This window comes from Uloborus diversus, chromosome 4 (assembly GCF_026930045.1).
Source record: "Uloborus diversus isolate 005 chromosome 4, Udiv.v.3.1, whole genome shotgun sequence".
Classification (NCBI taxonomy): domain Eukaryota; kingdom Metazoa; phylum Arthropoda; class Arachnida; order Araneae; family Uloboridae; genus Uloborus; species Uloborus diversus.
The window spans coordinates 70,828,594-70,852,843 of NC_072734.1; the positions used below are offsets into that span (position 1 = coordinate 70,828,594).

At 33.8% G+C, this 24,250-nt stretch overlaps 1 protein-coding gene across 1 annotated transcript in view; it reads right to left on the reverse strand.

Annotated features, from left to right (window-relative positions):
* Positions 1-24,250, reverse strand: part of LOC129220625 (protocadherin Fat 4-like) — a 190,189-nt gene that overhangs the window by 112,529 nt on the left and 53,410 nt on the right. Inside the window, 2 exon segments of the mRNA XM_054855055.1 lie at positions 13,370-13,675; positions 15,678-15,851. Coding sequence (XP_054711030.1) covers positions 13,370-13,675; positions 15,678-15,851 — 480 coding nt within the window.

Consider the following 24,250-nt stretch of genomic DNA (forward strand, 5'->3'; position numbering starts at 1 on the left):
TTTTTAAATGGCAGGTATGCGTAGAAAACAACAAACACGATTCGAAATTTGATTTTTTTCTCATCACAGTAGACATAAATTGGTTTAAAATGTCTCTAAATTAGTTAATTTATACCATTCTATAGTGAAGTGCTTGATAAAATGATTTAAAGACAAGAATCGGATCGAAAACAAGGTAAGAAAAGGTCAACTGGCAAACTTAACAAAGCGTGATCGAAGGTTTACAGTTAAAAAAATTATGAAAAATACACATTTGAGTGCTGAAAAAGTTTCTGCAGAATTGAATGAAACATTTTATGTTTAATTTTCACCTAAAATTGTTCGCCAAGTTCTCAGATTAGCTGGATTAAAGGGGACCTCTTCACGCAGAAATTTTCGTGTTCGTGCGAAAAAACAGTAAGCTTACACGATCCGTCGTTAAATCAATGATAAATAAGCTCAAAACGTTTTGGAACAACGTCCTTACGTATAGATGAAAATAAATTCAATATTTTGGGTTAAATTGTTGTATATCTGTCAATAGCAGAAAAAATGAGAAATTTAATCTTAAGAACTTAGTTGGATCAGTTAATCAGGACGGTGAAGGTGTTCTTGTGTGAGGGTGCATAGCTGCATCAGGACTTGGAAATTTAGAATTTTTAGAAGAAATAATGAATCATGCTGTTCATTGAAATATTTTAAAAAACAATTTTAAACTATTAGCCCAAAATTTGGTAATCGGAAACAACTTTGTTTTTTATCAATATAACGATAAGAAGTACACGTTTGCGTTTGGTGCCTCAAAAATTGTCCTTAAACTTAGAAATATCTCCTCAATCGCCAGATTTAATCTTAATGGAACATATTTGGAGATATCTGGTGGCTAGATTACGAAAATACACCATTGAAACGAAAAGCGAACTAGAAACAGTAAGACTCGAAGAGCGGCTGAACACTTACTCAGAAATTGCATAAAAAAAGAAAAAAAAAAACAATGAAATTTATTCCCTGACGTTTAAAAGCTGTTGTTGATACTGCATGATATTCTACTAAATAAAAACTTTGTAAAAAGTTGGATTATTTACCAATTTTTTGACTTTTTTTTCAAAGTGTACAAAGACTTTTGTGAGATAAAATTTCCGGCGATTTTTGGTTTTTGATTTTTTAAAAATTATGTTTTAATGTTTTATTAAAAATTTTCATGTTGTTTTGTTATTAATAGAGCATAGATCTTATAATAAAATAATTATTCCAAAATATTAATTCTAACCAATGGATAATGGCCAATTTTATTGTAAGTCGTAGGTGTACGAACACTTTTGGGAGCCACTGTATATGTTCTTTTATCTTTTCATCATAATGCATTTGCAATTACAAGCAGATGTATATCATTGACTCGTAAAAACAGACTTAAAATGATACTTGCGAAATTTTTGATTTCCTGACTCTCTAAATCCATATCTGAGATTCGTTTTTTATGTTTCTTTACGTTTAATTCTTTAAGTTTTCCGTATAAAATATCAGAGACCCTTATGGTCTGGATATAACTCCCCGACGCATCGAATGTATGATTCTTAAAATTCTAAATCTCTGTGCACTCTACTTGGGATGATTTTCAAGTTGTTGTCATTCATTAACTGCAAATTAAAGCATAAAACTTTGTGCAGGAAGATACGCAAAACTAATTCTCTGAAACGTAATTTGGGCTCATTCGGCAAAATGATGTTAGTAATTTAGAAACCGTCAGATCACGTTTCAAACTCATTGTTTTTGCCGACAACCTTCAAGCGAGTAAGAAAATGGAAATATGCAAAGCTGTTACATACACGACAAAAAATAAACATTTATCGCTCCTTCTTTCAATTTATTATGTTGAAAGGGAAATTTTATTTATACGTCTCACATGCAATCAGGCCCGCTATTTCGAATTTTTATAGGGTGAGGGAGAGCAAAGGCTGTATACTTAATGCAAATTTTGTTAGAAAACAACAAAAACCACACCTACTTACAGTGGCTCCCAAAAGTGTTCGTACACTTTGAAATTTTTTAGTAAAACCAAAATAACGCGAAATTGAATTCAAATATGAAGTCCAATATTTTTTCACATCGTTTCTATGTCAATCTAAATACAACCTAGTAATTTTTTTCAAAATATTGACGGATCTTGTTTTTGAAATGGGTCAAAAAATGAAGAGACAGAGAAATAATACGCCACAAAAGTCATTGTACACTCAAATATTTTCGAATAAATTCATGATTAAAATTATCAAATGACGTTTTTTTTTAATAAATTTTGCATTGTGTTGACCCTTAAAAGTCATTTAGCTTTAACGTTGTGTTTATTTATTCCTTAATATTGTGCTTATTACTTTAAAATAGTTGCATATCGTAAAAAAACCACAAACACCATTCGAGATTTGAATTTGTTCCTCACAGTAGCGGTAAATTGGTTTGAAATGTCTCTAAATTAGTTAATTTATTCCACTATATAGTAAAGTGCTTGGTAAAATGCTTTAAAGAAAAGAATCCGACCGGAAACAAGGAAAGAAAAGGTCAACCGGCAAAGTTGACAAAGCGTGATCGGAGATTTACAGTTAAAAAATTTATGAAAAATACACATTTGAGGGTTGTAAAAGTTTCTGCAGAGTTGAATGAAAATGTTTACATTTAATTTTCACCAAAAATTGTTCGCAAAGTTCCCTGATTAGCTGGATTAAATGAGACCTATTCCCGCAGAAATTGTCTTGATCGTGCGAGAAACAGACAGCTTACGCTTTTCGTCGCAAAAACAATTATAAATAAGCTCAAAACGTTTCGGAATTACGTCTTACTTATAGATACAAATGCTTTCAACATTTTTGGATAAATTGTTGTATAATTGTAAATAAAGGGAAAAATTAGGAACTTAATCTTTAGAACTTAGTTTGACCAGTTAATCAGGACGGTGATGGTGTTCTTGTGTGGGGGTGCATATCAGCATTAGGGTTTGGTAGTCTGGAATTTTTTGATGAAATAATGAATCATGCTGTTCATTTAAATATTTTAAAAACCAATTTTAAATCCTTAGCCAAAAATTTGGTTATCACAAACAACTTTGTTTTTCATCAAGGCAACGATAAGAAGCACACGGATTTCAACGTTTGCGTCTAGCACCTTAAAAATTGTCTTTAAGTTTAGAAAATATCCCTTCAATCTCCAGATTTGAACTAAATGTAACGTACTTGGAGATGTTAGGAGGCTAGATTACGAAAATACATCTTTGAAACGAAAATAGAGCTGGAACAGTAAGACTCGAAGTGTTGTTGAACACTTACTCATAAATTACGCAAAAAAAAGAAAGAAAAAAGAATGAAATCTATTCCTAGACGTTTAAAAGGTGTTATTGATACTGCATGATATTCTGATGAATAATAAATTAATAAAAAGTTAGATTATTCAATAATATATAGACATTTTTTAAAGTTTACGAAGACTTTTCTGAGATAGAATTTCCGGCACTTTTGGTTTTTGATTTTTTAAAAATTAAGTTTTAGTATTAAAAAAAATTATTATTTAGTTTTGTTGAAAATTGATCTTAGATCTTATAATTAAACACCTATTCCGAAACATTAATTCTAACCAATAGATAGGGTTTTATTTCATTGAAAGTCGTAGGTGTAAGAACACTTTTGGGAGCCACTGTATATGAAAAAGCATTAACTTTGTAAAGCCGGAGGGAGGGACCTTTGACCCCCCACCCTGACATCTTAAATAATGGGTCTGCATGAAATGATTCCTTTTACTCATAATTTTCGCTGTGGATAAAATTGCCGTCAACTGGTAATGCTGTTTTTTGCATCACAAATACTTTCAGAAACTGCAAACTAGAGATAACATAACAAGAACTCCATTCAAATCTTTGATGGAGAAAGAAAAATATCTTCCAGAGCACCTCTGGTTAGTGTCAGTCACACCTAACTCTGTTAACTGAAAGAGTCATGATTTTTGCATGATTTTCCTCACAAAGTGCAACCGCTATCTAACACCACATGTTTCAGCTATTTATATCTCAGACACCAACACGGGATTTGAAAAGAAAGGTAAACTTCTTGGGCATGTTCTTTCGATTCTAAAATATATCTCTTCTTGTTTGTTTGACGTAAAATAAATGTTTCGCTATTGCGTATGACGAGCGATTCTGTGGTATTAAGAAGTATACTAATATGTCCCATTTCAATAAATGTAGAATATGCTATGAATTCCTCAATTAAGATATGCATCGGAAGTTGAGAGTAAAATTGGTAATAGCTATTAACATTAATATTTAATTTATGTGAAGTAATATTTAAATTTTAACGAAAATTGTGTTGTCGTAATCCCCAACAAAATTTTAAAGAAGCAATGAACGCAATTTTGATGACGTAAGAAGATTTAAAAGAAGCATTTTCTTTTCGAAAAAATGTTTCTGAAAGTAAAAAAAGTGTTTTAAAAAGCAATTATCATTTTTAGTACCAAATGGTTGATCATTAAGCGCCGGTACAAAATAAACCCTATTTTCAAAGAAAGAAGTTAGAGGCATAAATATTATGTCCAACTTTCCGAGGTATGTGAGAAATATGCGTAATTACAAGTTCAAACGAGCTGATGTGTGCATCACATTACTTCCTTTTGCGACAATTTAATGATAATAGTGCCTTGGAGTGTTGAAAGGTTGTGTAAAGCAGAGATTCAGACAGCTGAACATAAACAAATACGTTTAATACGAAACATGGGGACACACATACAGCAAGACATAGAGAAAAGTAGTGAATACCCGATCAACAAGACTGTGGCTCTTTAAATAGAATAGAGGGCAGATTTTCGGCCTCCAATGAAGTTTCACAAATAGCAATAAGCTTTCTCCTAAGTCCGATGGTGGATTAAAGAAGAGATTTTGCGAACTCCGTGGAAAGCTGCAAATGTCTCTTCCAATAAGAAATAAGCACAGTTCTTTCTTTTAAACCAATAGAGAAAGCGATTACATTCAACACCCGCCCTTAATCGCTCATTACTAAACAACACAATGACATAAGTTCATGCAATTTAAATTTAGGAAGAGCCTTAGTAAACATGTCAGCAATTTGCTTATCAGTAGAAACATATTCGATATACATAGTTTCAACATTTAAAATATTTCTAATAAACTTTAACTTAACATCAATATGTTTCAATCTACCAGAACTATTTTCATTAGTTATACATTTGATTGCAGACTGATTATCTTCATTTATGACAATGTTATTTACAGTAAGAAATTCACATGCAATATTTTTATAATACACTAGATCTATTAAAGACTTTCTAACGGCGAGTACCTCAGCTTCAGTAGAAGAAACAGCTACTGAACTTTGTTTCTTCACGCTCCATAAAATTGGACACTTTTTATAAAAAAAATAACGTTACCTGAAACTGATTTGCGATCACGCGGATCTGATGCCCAATCTGAATCAACATACATAGATAAATCAACATTAGAGTCACAACACTTACTATACACAGTTTTGTAATCCGATGTACCTTTTAAATATCGTAAAATTCTTTTAAGTCCGTTCCAAGCCGATTCTGTTGGATTCTCCTGCCATTGGCTGAGACAGTTCACGGCGAACAATATATCGGGTCGTGTTGTCATCGCAAGATACAATAAAGATCCAACTAGTTCACGGTAAGGTCCTTTGAAGATAGTTCCTTCCTCGAAGTCAGCTGGAGTTGACTTTGCTTCTAAAGGTGTTGCACTCGGCTTGCACTCACTCATGTTAAATCTCTTTAATATTTTAAGAATATACTCCTTTTGATCTAGCACTAATTTAGTAGAAGTAAATTCCAAACGAATTCCTAAATATTCAGAAGCTGGCTCGAGTTTGGACATCTGAAATTCATTTTGAAGTAGTTTAATCACAATCATTATTTCTGAATCATCTGATCCAGCGATAAGAATATCATCAACATATAAATAAATTATTATTTTTCTTCCATTCACAATTCTGATGAAAATACACGGTTCCGAGTTTAACTGCTTAAAATTAATTTTCAACATAAATTGCGAAAATCTGAAGAACCATTGTCTAAGAGCTTGTTTTAATCCGTATAAACTTTTATTTAATTTGCACACTCTGCCAGAAAAATCATTAAATCCTTGCGGTTGTTCCATAAAAACAATTTCTTGCAACTCACCATTCAGAAAAGCTGTTTTCACATCCATTACATAAGCCTTTAAATCCTCTTGAAGAATCAAAACAAGAACTAATCGTAAACAAGGCATCCCAATGACTGGCGAATAAGTTTGTACGTATTCCTTCTGCTGGTCGTCCCTTGTGCAAAGTCTGGCCTTGAGAGTTCCGTCTCTTTTCTTCCTAAACACCCACTTACACTTTATGGGGGTTTGCGTTATCAGGGAGATCTACCAGATCCCAAGTTTTGTCTATCTGGATGGAGCGCAATTCTTCCCCCATCGCGACTTTCCACTGGGCTTGTTGTTCTTCCGGTAGTTTTGAGATGTCATAAAAGGTCAATGTCTCTTCTGTCGTGTACATTGCTTCATATCGTTCTGGCTTCTTACTTTCTCTTTCTGATCGTCGGGGTGCAGCTGCGGGCACTTTGGTTTCGTTTTCTCCTAACTCTTTATTTACTTCGGTGTCGTGTTTTTCCTCGTCTTTTTCTTCTCCTTCCGGGAGCTCGTCTGGTGAATTACTTCTATCTTGCACATATACTTTATTTTCATTGAAGCGAACATTACGTGACACAATAACTGTGCGTATCAGGATCCATTAATCGATATCCCATGCTTGAATATCCAATGAAGATCATTCGTTTAGATTTCGAATCTAATTTTTGTCTGCGAGTATCAGGAATTTTGGCATAAGCATCACAACCAAATAATTTAATTTGATTTAAATCCGGTTTCTGGGAATATTTTAGTTCAAAGGGTGACATATCATTTATGCTTGAACTAGGGATTCTGTTATGAATATATGCTGCAACTTGAATGGCATATCCCCAACAGTTCTTAGGTAAATTTGCATCATATAAAAGTGCACGGGCTTTATCAAAAAGTGATCTGTTCATCCGCTCTGAAATTCCGTTCAATTCGTGAGTATAGAGGGGGGGGGGGGCAGGGATCTATCGTAACTCCAAGTTTATTTTCTATCACTTTAAGTTCACCTGAAACATATTCATGGGCATTGTCACAACTAATTTTTCGAACGCTTTCATTCAATTTGAGAAACTTTTTGATTTCCACGGGAACATCACTTTTCTTTTTAAGAAGACGAACTTCACAAAAACAAGAATAATCATCAACTAATGTTAAAGCATACCTTTCACCCGCTTGAGTTGGTGGGTTGACCGGACCGCATAGGTCAGAATGAATTGTCATCATGGGAGCTTTTTCTCTTCTTCGGTTTCCTATTCCTATAGGGTTCGCGGACTGCTTCGCTAACACACAGTTTTCACAAAATTTATCACTTGTTGGTAATCCTAGTTTGCTCAGAACATGGTTTCCGGAGTGTCCTAACCTGCGATGCCACAGTTCACCTACATCTTTTTCTGCAACAAAGGAATTTGAAATGAAGGGAACAAAATCATTTGCATATTGACCTTTTAAATTCAACCTGCACAAAACGAAGTTTGTACTTCCCTTTTCAATGACTGCTTCGTCATTTTTTATGCTCAAAGTGTATCCAGCTTTTTGTATCTGTTTCACTGAAATGAGGTTTCCATTTAGTTCTGGAACATATAACACATCTTTCAGTAGGATCTCTTGCACACCGTTACCTAATACACCGCGAATAGTTCCTATTCCTTTTACTTCCAGTTTGCTGGTTTTTGCAGCGTATGACACAGTTCCTGAGGATAGTTTTAACTCCTCAAACCATTCCCGATGTGCACACATATGAGCTGTAGATCCGCTATCCACTATAAATGATCGATGTCCTACTTCGCCAACAACGAAAGTCACTGCAACTGCTCCATCCTTTGATGAAGTATTCTTTCCTATCTGGACTGTGCAATTCCTCTTAAAATGTCCTTTTCTTCCGCACTGGTAGCAAACTATGTTACTTCTACAAAATTTCGAAATGTGCCCTGTTTTGCGACACTTGTTACACACTACCCGATGATTTGTAAAAAAGGCTGCACCATTCGATGACTCTGTTTTCCACGATTTGGGCTCCGAGACTCGACGATCTCTCATCAGCGCTTCAGCATCCAGAAGACGACCGCAAACAAACTCTAAAGTCAAGTTCTCCGAAACTGATTTTCTATTGCAGATTTCGATGCGTCATACTCTGCTGGAAGAGACATCAAAAGATAGACAATACTGTCCATGTCACTCACTTTCACGCCACACGATTTTAGTTGGGTAACGAGCCTGTTCATTTCATCAATATGCTCCTGCATGGATGAGTCCTTTTTCATTTTCAAAGTTGAAAGTCTCTTTCTAACCAATATCTGACTGACCGCTCCTTCTCGAACATAGATCGATTTCAATTTTGCAATTACTTGAGCACAAGTCTTTTCTTCCGAAAGCGAAACTAAAACTATATCACTAAGAAATGATAACATCAAGGCACAGGCCCTCTTACTCGCTAAAAGATCATTAGCTTTCGAAGAATCCGCTTCACGTTCCAAATACATCTCTAAATTCTTTGCTGCGAAAACCACTTCCATTCTCCTGCACCACAGAGAGAAATTCCTTCCGTCAAAAGGCTCAACGGAATATTTTATCTCGTCCCCCATGTTACTTCGCTACTGCAGTGATTTAGTAGCTGGGTGAAACTTAGAACTAACCACGCTCTGCTGTTGAAAGGTTGTGTAAAGCAGAGATTCAGACAGCTGAACATAAACAAATACGTTTAATACGAAACATGGGGACACACATACAGCAAGACATAGAGAAAAGTAGTGAAGACCCGATCAACAAGACTGTAGCTCTTTAAATAGAATAGACGGCAGATTTTCGGCATCCAATGATGTTTCACAAATAGCAATAAGCTTTCTCCTAAGTCCGATGGTGGATTAAAGAAGAGATTTCGCGAACTCCGTGGAAAGCTGCAAATGTCTCTTCCAATAAGAAATAAGCACAGTTCTTTCCTTTAAACCAATAGAGAAAGCGATTACATTCAACATAGAGTAAGCAAGGAAACACTTTAAATATTTTCTCCCCTAGTTTGTTGCAAACTGAAGTAAAAAAACGTTTTACACAGATTATTTTTATATATATTGGCAATTTTAATGTTAATCAATGGTTAACTCTGTAAATACAGCCAATAGTGGCCAAATCGAAACCAGATTAAAATTTAAGAAAAAAAAAGCTCCAAATTTCTCGCCATCCGCCAAATTATAACTCCTTTTGAGTTGGCATTGAAATTAACAATGATTTCCCCCCAAAAAGGTGTAAAAGACCTCTTTTGGAACATCTGAATGCAACCAAAAGGGGAAGTGCACAACTAGAACCCAGTAGGAATCTACTTACCAAATTTCAACTCTCTACGGCTTACCTTTTTGAGTTATGCGAGATGCATACGCACATACATACGTACATAAGGACGTCACGAGAAAACTCGTTGTAATTAACTCAGGGATCTTCAAAATGGATATTTCGTGTGTCCATACGATCTTAGGTAGATATGCACGTGCGATCGAGTCGAAAAAAACCTCAACATACATTCGAGGGAGAGCAAAATGGAAATTAAGGCCGATTTTTAAGTAAATTTTTTTTCGCGAACACAATGCTTCCTTTACTATGTAAAAGGAAGCAAAAAGGAGTAAGTGAATACTTTTTCTGTTCAGTTTTTTCAAATAAATAGTCGGTGTGGTGAGCACATGTAAAGATTACTTAGTTTACATAGATAACTTTGAAACTTAACAACAGTTTTAAGAAGCAATTACCAATTATAAAAGAAACTGATTGATCGTTTAACTAAATACTTTTAATCTTTTTTTTTTTTTTTTTACAGTCAAGGAACTACAAAACAAAACCAGCGAATTAGTTTTTTTGAACTCTCACAAATACATAAAAGGGCCTCGTTTAAAAGTTTTTTTACCGCTTTGATAATCTTCAGATGAATAGTTGACTCGAGTGTGATAATTTATAAAGGTGAGCTAGTTTAACAAGAAATACCAAATGTTTTAAGAAGCAGCCATGAACTCTAAAACAAAGTGATGGATCATTTAACTCTGATTTAGACTAAATTAAATCCGTCACAGGTGCTCCATCAAACAAAAGAAGTGAAAGCTTAAACTCACCAGCACAATATAGTTCGAAACTGAAATGTAATGAAAGTGCTTTTTTCTTCTCTGTGCCAAATTTTTTTGTGCTTAAATGTGAACTGTTTTCTTCTTGCTAAGAAACAACTTTTATAGAAACATCAAAATTGTTTTTTTTTTCTTTTTACGCTGAATTCCTAATGACGCAGCAAGTTAGAAGCTACCAGTACACAATTAAAAAAACTGCTAGAGGTTAATTGAGTTGAGATGCTTTAACATAATAATAAAAGAGAAACAGGAATTGAATAAAATGACCATGCGCACTTGTATTTGATCCTTATCATTAACATTTAAGATGAGCCTTTTATTTTCCTACAATATCCGCTTTTCATTAGACTAAGTTGAAGGAAAGTACACATTTTTATTTTCCATTAACCAAAAAATTTAGGTCATGAAAACATAAAGATGTTCATCTCTTCTTAAAGACCCATAGTGAGCTTAATTATTTTTCCGAAACCCCAAATCATCATAATCAAATTCGTAATGACTTGAACATCAAAAAACGGAAGTGCATTCCTCGATCTACTGCCTGCAGGAATGGTTTGTATTCCTAACTTTGAAATGGCCGAAGTACACAATATAAGCTTGCATGGCGGGATTAAGTAGGAAAATATAACCATTAAATATAAACTGTTTATCCAAGCAATTGTTTATCAAGTTATTTATCTAAGTGGCTCTGGGTTGTTAATACTAATATCTGTGAAATAGACATGTGTCCAGGGCCGACTCTAATAGTTATGCCGACCTAGGCGGTATGGGCAAATGCCCCCCTTCCTCGTTGAATAATAATAATAACAATAATAATAATAATAACATATTAATAAAATAAAAATAATTGTAAAGTGCTTATAATTATAGTGGGTTTGTAGTTAAATTCAAGCTCGGTTTTCCATATCCAAGCGCTGGTACGCACCTTAAAATTATCTTTTTTAGCATTCAAGCAGTGAATTTTATGACGCTAAAACAGTTATTCATACTTAAAAAATATTTCAGTTTCGAAATTTGCCGCCTCTAAAATCTGCGCCCTAGGCAGCCGCCTAGGTCACCTACCCCAGGAGCCGGGCCTGCTTGGATCGCTCTTGCCTCGTGACATAATTAACATTTATGGTGTACATTTAACTTCTTATGCTTCAATTCGGTAGTTTTTAAATACTTAATTGAGTAAAATTGATTTATATTTGTGCCAAATAAATTGACTTGATTTGTCTATTTTTGTAATTTAAAGTGATCTGTTAAAAATATTTCGTTAACATTAACGCCATTTAAAATATTATTAAAAATGCTTAACCTGATCACTTTAAACTAATTTCGGAAAATAAAGCACTCAAATGATAGGATAATGAATCACATAACGTCATAAAGGTAACGTCGAGGTAAACTTAATCGCTGGTCTGCTAAATCAGCGACCATTTTACATTAAATATGTTTTCTCCTAGAAACGAATATGTGTGACAACTATTTCACATGGTGTATTCCATAAGTTTAAAGAAAATTAGTACCCATTTCTTTGATAATGTTGATAAATTCACCTAAAAATGACAAACCAATTTATATAATACAGATGTTTGCATCACCTTGCAAGCATTACATATGTTTTCATTAAATATGTTTGTATAGATTGTCACATTTTCTGACAGTCTTTCCGTCACACTCAGAAAAAAAAAATAGTGTTACATGGGAACTCATCTGCTGTTGACTTTCTGTTTTATGTTAACTTTAGCATATTAAACAAAATTTAAACTATTTAAGTACCAAACTGAGAACGGAATAGTATAATGCTCCAGTACTTCGTGTTTAGAAATTAATCATGATAACAGTTAATAAACTAACACAGCTAAAGAGGTTTTCACCTGAGGTTTTGTTTTTTAAATTCGAATTAGTTTTTTTTTTTTTTTTTTTGTAATAAACTTTTTAAGTTCAAATTTCACGTAAATTGCCTATTATTGCCTATTAAAGGGGTGAAACATTACTTACACACATTAATATTATATATCGTTGGAAAGGGTAGAATTTTACGCGTTCTACGCAATTTGTTTCAATGCTCAAACTTAAATACGGTGGGAGTTAATTTCGTTTTTATCTCTAACTGTTTTAGGCTTAGCTAAAATTTAGGCACTGCTTTCTTCATTAAACCTATCAGTGAAAAGTGAAAGAATTGTCCCACAGTTTTCTTTTTGACACCACTGGAAAGATCGGCTTTTTCTACTCCAGATCTAACTCGAACTACGGTCGAGAAACTTAGCTTCTATCTCCAAAGAAAAAAAGTTACAAGAAGTTTTAATCAAGTTCGAAAAATCTCATTTCCATTTAAATTATTGATGTTTTATTTGTCGTTGCCATAGTTACATCTTTTCGATTCGTTTGTTTCTTCTTTCTTATAAACAAATTTTAAGGATTTCGATTTTAACGGAAAATCTTGCGCTCAACTCAGTTCAAGCCCCGAGCTAAAGAGCAAAAATATCACTAGAGACCACGAATATGAAGCGACTCTAACGTACACAACAGCAGTTTTGCAATGCTCGGGAGCCTCTTAGCCCTTATCGCAACGCAAGTTGGTACAAATTATTTTGAAACCCGGGGAAGGGGTACTTTTTGTTCAAAAGGGAGCTCATAATGCGTTTTAATCTGTTTCTTTCTAATTGACGATTTAAATCTTTGCGAATCAAATAAGATTGGGAAACAATGATTGGGGGTTGGTGAGAGTTAGCAAGCGGGGGGGGGGGGGAGCAGGGCCCCCTAATAACTGAAAAATAAATAACTCAGTAGTATGAAAGCGCATAATTTGCAAAACGCAAGTTTTGGGGTTACAAAGAATCTCTATAGTAGTGCAGGAAAAGGGATTCAACCGATTTTTCGACTTACGCAAAAGTATCAAACCTGTCTAACCGAACAGACTTGAATCAGCGTTTTTATACGTGGTGCTATTTGTACTGCCGGGAATTAATGAAATACATTTTCGATGTACTAAGCTGTTGTAGCGTAATTTTGATCCCCGATAATGGAATATCCCGTTAACTAGAACTACTTTTCGTGGAAAAATGGCTATTTCACTAGGCAGGCTCGACTGTAGCATGTGATGAAAACTATCCAAATTCATTTAGTAACTCACCTGTCCTACAACTGTCATTGGAGGATCAACTTCGGTGGCACCAAACACATAGACACTGCTAGGGATGAATTGAGGATTGTTGTCATTGGCATCCAGCAAATGAACCTCGACTTTGGCGGGACTGGCTTTGGCGTTCGGATTCACGTTGGGTTTCTTTTCTCTGGCGAAGACTTTCATGCGAATGACGTCTTTAGTTTCTCTATCCAGCTTGCTCGGGTCTTTCACGCTGATAGAACCACCTGATGGGTCGATGGAGAAAGCACCAGATTCATCTTCTAATTCGTAACGGAACTCGGCATTGTCCCCCTGCAAGAAAGTTGTAGTGGCGTAAGTATATAACCAGAAAACCATACGACAGTGTATTATTAATAATAATAATATTAATACGACAGTGTATTAATACTAAAAATAAAAATAATAATTATTATAAATAATAATTATTTTCCAATTAATCAGTGTATTAATGATTAAAATAATTAGTAAAATCTTAAAGAGAACAGTAAAAAATGTCTTTTGGTGCATAAATTATTTGCTCTCATGTACCCGTTATCAAAATATAAGATATTAAAATCTGTTGAAATTTTAGGAACAGTTGCCAAGTTTATCGAGTTTCGGTGAATAATGGGACACAGCTTTCACGCGCTTTGCCGTTGCATGTTCTACCACATGCAGACGGTGAAATCATCAACGAGAAATTGGTATTCTCAAATTCTCGCCAAGTCTTTAAACTTGCAAGAAAAAGGGATCCCAAAATATTCCTCTGCATTTGCTTGCATTTTAACTTTTTTTTCCATTGTTTTTAGGAAGGAGTTCTAATTTTCGCCGATTAGTACGAAAGTACGCTGTTATGAATGAACGATGTTTTGTGTTCATTTTTTGCTGAAATCAATCGAGCGAACCATATATTTTCAAACTGGAGAAAAACTCGAGGTCGTTTGTAAGACAATATTGTTGTTATTATCATTGTCATTCTCAGAATGAGGTTATACCTTTTCAATTGTGTTTCAGGCATTCCATTTTTTCTTCCGATTTCTTAAAGTCCCACATATTTAAACTAGTGGGATTCTAAATAGTGGCAGCGATTGGGGGGTGCGGGGGGGGAAGAGGCCGGGGCTGCCCCGCTTTTTATGGTTCATTTATATATTTTATTTTCCAATTTAAAAAAAAAAGCCAAAATTTATATTAAAAAAAAAGCGGAAATGTCAAAATTTTCGGAACATAATCATTTGTTTTACTTTGTAAATTTGTTTACGAAACATTATTTTGCACAAGCAGTAACTTTTAGTTTATGTATTCATTGTTTAGATATTAGTAAATCAATTGTTTCACTTAAACGAGCCATACTTGTTTAATTGAATTATTACCAAGTGTTTGTGACGTCTCAAAATTCTTTTTGGTAAAAAATGTAAGTCTTAACTCATGTCTAAGTGTTTTTTCGCGGAAAGTTATTGTGTACAAAATTCATCAAAATCTTAAGAAAAAAGTGTGTTAAGTTGTTAGATTTACATAAATTACCACTCATATGTTCTCAAAACCAGCCCTAGCAAAATATTGTTTTTTTCCTCCCTTTCATTTCTTTGTTGCCGCTAAAAATCCTATGACTTTTAGTTGTATTTGTTTTGCCCGCCCCCTCCCCAATCTTTACTCCCAATCGTCGCCTCTAATTTAAACAACAAGCTAATTGAGACAGTAAAAAACAAAGGGATGTAAACACCAAAATGGAAGTTTTGGAGATAACCAGTAAAATAGTAAGAGTAACTCTCCTTTGTTATGGGACAAGAGATGGTAGTAGTATCTGTGGTAGGGGGGGGGGTCCTGCTATACGTACAACATGTTAAAAAAATAATGTATGTATGTCAACCTAGAATCTCAACTGTAAACGGGTTTTACTCAAAATTTCAAAAAACCAACTTCCATCCCTTTACCTCTCACTTGCTCCCTTGTAATAGCTTTTAAAATAGATGTAACAAATATGTTAAATTCTTTGATGATACTTTAATAATTAAGAAATACATTAAAAAAGCTAAGTTCGTATTTGACTTTAAAAACATGCTACTAGGAATTTATTTATTTATTTTATTTATTTATTTTTTGCAGTAATTACTTGAAACTTAATGCGTGAAATTGCTTAACTAAATACACATTTAAAAAAATTATAAATGCATGTAAAAAATAATATATTATGGTAGTTATAATCTTAAATATTAGAAAGAGTCTTAATTCAACTGATATGATGGAACCAGCATCGCTTTCATTTTGCATTCAGAGCAGAGATAAGAGAGAAAAGTTATTGCGTGAAAATACTTACAGAATCTTCATCAAAAGCTGAGACTTGAACAACCGTGAAACCCGGAGGAAGATTTTCCATAACCGTTATGTTATACAGTTCATATTCAAACTCTGGTATATTGTCATTGACATCCAAAACTTGCACATCTACTTTTGCCAACGCCGATCGAAGAGGGTTATCTGTCTGTGTCGCCTGGAATGACAAAGAAACAGAACTGAAAAATCAAGAAATGTTTACTGAAAAAAAAAAAAAACAATACGAATGAAAGCTTTTTAGCTGTTGCTTGAATTTGTTCTTTGATTCAGTGTGTGGAGGGATTTTTGCGTAAAAGGAGTTAAAAAGCTTAAAAACTTTCTGAAAATAATGAGCGATGTGCAGTGTAAATGCTTATTTTCTTTAAAACATTAAACCTATTAAAACTAATAAATTTTCCAACTGCTTTTAAACTCTTGCCCTTATACCCAGACACTAAAAAGCTTTTTTTTTTTTAAATTTATTTCTGACTAATTAAAGTTCTTACTATGAAGATTGTTGTCAGGTTAAAAAACTTTTTTTTAATTTATTTTTGCTATTCAAGAATTTTCATTAACTATATTTGATTAAGCCATGTTCCTAAAAGCTGTAGTTTTGAGGGCATTTTAAATTACCTCTTCGGATTTTTATTCCACTTTTAAAAATCATACAAAACACACACACACACAAAGAAATTAGAACACTTCAAAACTTATATCAAAATACATAAAAGTAATCATCAATAAAATCAATTATGTCTGCAGTAAGAAGCGTTAACAATTGTAATACTATCCAAAACATACGACTACATCCCCTCCCCAAAGTAATAATGATGATAATAATAATAATAAGGAGAAAAAAAAAAGGAAGGAGTATTTTTTTAAGAAAAGAAAGAAGATAAACAATAGTATTTATTACACCAGGGTGCGTGACAAAAGTTCCTATTACACTGATTTAATCTTCATAAAATTAATTTCTCACGCTTGATAAAACTTGTCTGGTTTTGAAAAAGGAGCAAAAAACCAAAATACCACTAGAGGAGCAAAACAGAAATACAGCCCTTGCTGACTAAATGTTTTGAATGAAATTGAAAATTTAAAACAGTAGCTCTTATTTAAACATTGTCCTTTTGTTTTATTTCTTCCTGCTTTAAAAAAAACAGAAAACGGGATTAAGAATTGCATTTTTAAAAATCATAATTTCAAGTTGTTACTTAATCAGTTTAAAAGCTTCTATGACTCCCGTGCATGAAAAAAAAAATCACATTTTGAATATCATTCAATATAACGAGACGAGATGAGATGACACAAGTTCTAAGGAATTACATTTAGTTTTTATGAAAAATTTAGAATCTAAACCTCATAAGGGATTACATATTAATATTCTTTTCGTCTAGCATAGACTCTTTAGCAGGACCGCCGAGAGCCAAGGCTTGCCCATTGTCAGTTTGGTTACCGGGTTGGTCTTCCTTTCTTCATAAAACTTATGAAATTTGATCTACTCTGATCCCAAACCGAGTCCCCTCAACGGCCCGGGAGCCTTGTTTCCGACTAGGCTGCCGCGGCTTCTCGTCTACCCTGCTCTTTTGAATTCCCGCACAATTTGATTGGTGCATCGACATTGTCCATTGTTTTAATACTATCTATGGTGTAACACTATTGGAATTAGAATTTTCTTTAAGTGAGGAGGGGATACAAAACAGTTCTTCTAAGCAAACATATTTGCATAATAAAACCCTAGGATTGTCAATATGGCTTAAATTCAAGAGTTCCGGCTCTCCATTTTTATTTGTGTAATTTTATTTTATTTAAAACAAAATGAGTTTATAATGACATATCCTTACGCTAAAAATATTTCAGTATGCAATTTTCTTGTTTTAATTTTACTTTCAAAGAAATAAGAAACAGGAATGATTGCTATTTAATACATAAAACTTCGGGACAAATTTAAAGAAATATTTGAGTTTAACCCGGATCAAAGAGCAACTGTTTCTTGCAATCAATTTCAAATCAATACACACATTTTTTAAAAAAATTCCCAGAGAATTATTCGAACACAAAAATCACAACATAAACTGGAGCAGACACAAAGTGAAGTTCGATAACTGTTCCACATTCCAACCAATCTTATCCGTCAACACGATATTTAGGCTCAAATCCGAACAGACCGAGTGAAGATTAGAATATTCGTTTACGCCGTAGCTTAGTGTGAATGCCATCCACGAAACAATGGAATAAATGCAAAAAACAAGCAAAAATAATAACTGAAAGAAAACAAAATGGCTGAAGAAAGTGTGTCAAGCCTGGATAGCCAAGGTGATCAGGCACTTGCTTTCTCACGTGCAAGTGAGAGCGGAGGAGGAATGTTAAAGTGGAGTTGAGATGGACGCCCTCCTGTACCCGATTTTCTTGCCATTACGTCAGCTTTTACTATCCACGAGGTCAAGTGTCGATCTTTTGTGTTCAGGGGGAAGGATAAACAGATGAATATGCGATTTGTTTGCAGAAATCTTCCGATGAGTTAATACCTTTCGAAAAGAAAATACCTAAGTCACGGAATGTGGTGGTATTTGGGTAATATTTTGATAATCTGGCATTTTCCAAATCAGACCATCGAAGCAAAGCACATTTAAGCATAATATTTGCACAACTATTTTATCGTTCCTTTTAACTAAAAATTTCAGTCAATTCAATTCAAAAGACTGACATCATTCTGCTTGAGTGTATTGTAAATTTAGAAAAAAAAGAATTCCACTTTTTTTTTTAAAACGAATTTCCTAAAAATTTCCCTTTATCATTTTAAGACAAATTTTTGGAGAATTAAGGAAGAGAATTAGAATTTAAGAAAAAAAAAGAACACTGTTATTCATTTTTGAAAAATATTTCCGAGTCGAACATTAATAATATTTCGCCATTTAAAATCTTCTAATAATTGTTTTCACTGAAACAGTATGTATGAATTTTGCTGTTGCATGATATTTAAATATAACTTTTCGGCGTTTCTTTTGTGACTTAAAACTGCCGCTGCTAGTGTTTTAGTACCTTAGCATATTTATTCACTTAAGAGCTTTACACTGCATTTTATTGAAACAAAATATTACCTACAGAACTATGTATTAATAAATATTTTATTACTTAAGACAAGGGTGCCCCCTAACAGCAAGGGCGCAACCCCTTAAATATTGCGAATCCCCCCCAAACAAAGCAAGAGCCCCCCAAAATGAAAAAATACCACTCAAAACAACCCCTCTAAAAATTTTAATGGCGTTTTCTGCGCCATGGCCCCCTCCTCCCTTAGGTGGGAACCCCTGTTTAAGAGTTAAAACTTGCTTGCAAAGACCGGAGTTTTTGATAATAAGTTTTACTTAAGTAAACATTCCATAGAATTCAAAGGAAGTCCTTGTCCGTCATTTATTGCTAGTTCTTTTCACTTGAAATAGTAACAAACTTCTGTTTCACTCCCCTATTTCAGTTTTTACTGCACTATTTCATAACCAGTTTATTTTTAGAAGCGTATTCTTCAATTTCCACATGACAGAACAGCTTTCGATTGTTCTATTTCCGGACATGTTATGAACAACGGTTAAAAAAAAAATTTCTATTCCTGGATATTTGGACATACGCCGGCTAGTTTCTTTCTAATATAAAATATTTATCCAAATGCAAGAAACTTAGGTCCAGCTTTAATCTTAAAAATGTTTTTCAACTTTTTTAGATGTCCCTTTCTATTGAAGAGTAAATATTTTAAACCGGAAGTACAGTCTCAGTTGAGACTTGGACAGAAACTAGAAGAAAAAAAAACTTAATTTTTTCCGGGGGGGGGGGGAATACAACTTTTTGGAGAGTTAAGAAGTAAGTTAGAAGCCTTGTAGCCAATAGATGAAAGGCACGATCCACAGTGAAATGAAGTCAGTTGAAAAGGATGGAGGAAAGAAGAGGAGAGTAAGACACCATGATTTACGCGTAAGCTTTTCTCCCAGAAACTATTTGTAAACTCTTATGTTAGTTTCTCTTTTCCTTTATTAGTATGAAATACCTGTGTAAATGGGACCTTACGCCTCTATTTAAGTGCACTAAGAATGTAATTACAAAACAATATAAAGCGTTCAAGAGCTATTAAAAAAAAAAAAACGGCCATTATGTTCCACACGGGACAACTAATATATTTCATCAAATAATGATTTGAAATGGTAATAAAAAAATTTTGTTACTTAAGAAATCACAAAAATATGCGTGATTTCTTATGCAAAACGTTTGCTCATTATCTTTTAAAAATTACTACTTTTCAATATGATCTGTGAGACAAATTTTTCGTAGAATGGTCCTGTATATAATTTTTTCAACGGATTAAATTATTATTTCGCAGCAAATGAGATATGTTTCCTTCACATTGGAATTTTAGCTTTCATGAAACTCGTATGGTCACTTCCTTTAGAGCAAAAATATTACCTAATTCATACCGTAAGTTACAATAGGTTGACTTTTGTCCAGCACCTGACACATTCAAATAAAATTAAATTTAAAACAACAAAATTATTTAATGAAAATATAACTGGCTAAAGTATCTCAAGATCAAATGTAAAGATGGAAAGCATGTTAACCCCTTTTAAATATAATTTTAAAACATACTACAAAATGTTGATATAATTAGAGTCTGATTGTTCCGCACGTATCGGTAGAACGGCCTTTCATTGATTTGAAGAAAGCCTAAACTAATGTGTGTGTTTGCGCTTCAACGCAAGTTTCATTTAAGAGATAATGCCAAAATATTTTTCAAAGAAAAAGTTTAATCTTACTTTAATTTGTACTTCTGTAAAATTTATTTTATGAACTTATTTGGATGGTTGAATATTTGTAGTTTCTGTTCATTTTGCAAGATAAACACACCATTAGTGACCAGTGCTTCAGTAGCGGCCGCTTCAAGGCCTTTATTTTAAAAAATAGGATTCCAAGCCTCCCAATTGATTAATAAGTGTATCTAACGTGCAGGAGGTATTACTTCCTTTTGACACCTTCCCTACCCCTTCCCTAACTTTTATAAAATTAAAAATAATTGAAACATGAAGTGCAAATCCAAACTAGTATTGACAGTTATATAGAATCAAAATTTAAAAAATGCACTGAAAAAACACTGAGAAGAAATCATGGACATTTAGATATTTGGAAAAAAAGTACATTACAAATAAATTATCCCATCTGTCTTTATTTCAAGAAATAAAGATTATTAATCCAGCAAACACTGATGAAACATTCAATGATAAACATTCAGATATTTGGGGGGGGGGGGGAGAAACATCACAATTAAATTATCCCATTTGTCTTTATTTCAAGAAATAAAGATTATTAATCCAGCAAACACTGCCAAAAAGCTATTAAGGGTTTAATAAATTGAACAAATTCAGAGTTTTACGTACAAACGCAAAATGACACTTTAACTAAAATATTGACGATACAACAGAAGATACACAACTCGAAATCACATCAAGCACAACTTCTGAAGCTCCAAATCGGTTTTTCGATAAATAAAAAAAAGTTATTTAATCAGTTTTCCTTCCATTATTGACTGAAAAAGTGATAAATTCCTTACAAGGATCCGTTACTTCGTAGAAAACTTATTCTATTTCTTTTGAACAAAAAGGGTTGATTCCCGAACTATAGGACTTGACAGAGACATGAATCTTAATTCTTTTAGGTGGATAAAAATAATTCTTTTGCTTTTTCTGGAACATTTCCTTTGAAATGGACTATTAGAATAGACATTAGTGTACCATTATTTTGATACTTTTCTTTGTTTTCTTAGTTGTTGATGCACATATGCAATATCATTATGTCTTTTGTCAAAAGTAAATAGAGCCTGTAATTGCTTAAAAATATATTTCATTAGGAATTATTAACTTATGCCGTTCTTCAAAGCAAATTGAAGATCCATCTCTTGATTAAAAAAGTAAAATTTACCTAAATAATTCTTAGGCCCTGTTCACAAGTTGCGTATGCAATGCGTTAGAATCATTGCTAGTTAACACAAACGCATGTTGGTAAAATACCCAGCGATCAAAGAGAGTGGCATCCTCATATAGGTGCCACGGTAGCCTGAAATGCCACACGAAGAAGTGAGGTCCGCTGCGAAGAGTTGGCGGCCAAAATAATATTTATGTAATAGATCAAGTCAAGGGTGCCGATAGAAAATTCTTATTCTTCAAAAGGTGCCGCGAATTGGAAAAGTTTGGAAACCCCTGTGCTAAGAGATTTCCGATGCTGACGCGTGGATTTGTTCAAGAAGATATTGCCGCATTAGCAAGTGACATTTCAAATCGCCGTGTCAAAGCTCTGCTGAATCTGCAGGGAAATCAACGCTCATTAGCATGTTAACATTCCCGAAAATCGCTTGGTGTGTCTGTCACTAACATGCGTTAGTTCTAACCATCGAAAATCTTAACACATTGCAATGCATCACGTCAAAAGGCACTAATTGTTCATATGTCCACAAATTGCTTAGTGTTTAAAAGATCATAGTGACCAGGCCAAAGATAAATTACAAAAAAAAATAATAATAAAAAAAAATTAATTTGAATTTTGACATCTTGAATTCAACTTAGGTTTTTCGCAATTACGAGTGTGTGTGTGTGCGTATGTAGGCGTGTGTGTGTTGTGTGTAGGGGTATGTGTATTTGTGTGTAGGCATATGTGTTTGTGTCTGTGTGCAGGCATGAGTGTGTGGGTAGTTGTGTGTAGGCGTATGTATATATATATATATATATATATATATGTGTGTGTGTATGAGTGTGTGTGTGTGTAGGTGTGTGTATGTATGCGTGTGTGTGTGTGAGTGTGTGTGTGTGTAGGTGTGTGTATGTATGCGTGTGTGTGTAGTATATGGACGCAACCTGGAGACGGTTTTCGCTATAGGAGCATTATAGCCGGTCGACGGTGATGCTGCAGAGGGTGGCGATGGCGGGAGGAAAATAAAATTGTAGGACATCAAAACAGTCAAATGAAAGCAATAAGCAATCGTGATTGCTCATAAAAATTAACATGCATATTTAAATGAGCAAAAGCAACATGTGGACTTTTTTCAAAGATGCAACGCTCCAACGTTCACATGAATGAAGGAAAATTATGTTCGGAAATTTGACTCAAAACAGCACGGGGGGAAAATCGCAATTTTTTCCACCCATCAACAAAAGAGAAACAAGTAATTTTCTAATCTTGATTTTTTTTTTATTGGTTTTGACGTCAGTTAAGAATCCGATCAATCGGGAACCGGTGAACAGAAGTTCCACGAGAAAAGAAAAAATAGTTTCACAAAATACCTCAAAAAGGATGTGGAACAAGTAATTTCACAAATCCAGTTGGTTCTTTAAACAAAAAAAAAAACTTTTCGGTTTTTGAGAATTATAAATGCTAATGAGACTAGCACGAAATTTCAGGTCAATACTTTTCAAGATGACATTTCTAAAAACGAAAATAGTGCATGAATAAAACATTGAAACTTCAATGGCCTGCGGTGATATCAATCAAAATGATTAAAATCTACTTTTCGTACCAAAACAACACTTCAGTTTACAAAGCAGCATCAATCAACTGTCACAAAAAGTGAAAGCAGTACATTCCCGTAGCCAAAATTTCCGATTCCAGGGTAGACAAAATATCAATTTTCGAAACCGTCTAACACTGGAGGTCATCATTACCATACCTTCACCATGCTACAATCATCCACCATGATCATAAATTCAAGAGCGCAAGGTTTCGCTGCTGGAGAAATTATATTGTTTTACGAAAACGAATTTGGGTCACACACGATGGTGATTAATTCATGTTTTAATCTTAACTTGAAGAGACATTGCGTTTTAAATGATTTTGAAGGCTTTACAAGAAAGGTGAACCTTGCTGGGGTTAAATATTTTCAATGGTGACGCCTTTTGTATTCCTTCAGGAAGATGAGATTAGCAAAACAGGCAGAAATGACTCATTTGACCCGTTGAATGAAGGATGCAGGATTCCTTTTGTCCAGGCTCAGAGTTATCAAGTACGTCAAAAGATTGAACTTAACAAATTGCGTCTGTTGCAATATAAGTTTGTGCATTTAGAACTGTAACTTGACCAAGATTTAGATTATAAAAAAGACCTAGTTAGTGAGAAAGCATATTCACAGTCCGATGACAGAAAGTGGTACAGTAAACACCCGATTATCCACGGAATTGGGTGGCTCAAGTGACGCAGATAATAAAAATCATGGATAAACTGTAAAAAGGCTAAAATGAAAGACAAAGTAAACATTGCCCTTCCTGAAAAATTTAGCTGTATTGATGCATAATACTTCCTTCAAACAGTGAAAATACGTATAGTAGAGTGAAAATATTTTGTATTTGCATATTAGAACTTAACATCCTTAAAGAACAAGTGTATGAATGATGAAGAAAGCATAAAAATAACTTAATTAAAAAAGAAATTTACAATTTACAATTTGTCCACAAAAAAAAAAAAAAAAACAACATTGGTGCAGTCGAGCCCGCTTATTAGAATATCGGTTAAGAGAATATTCCGCTTAATATAATACATTTTCAATGCACCAAAACAATG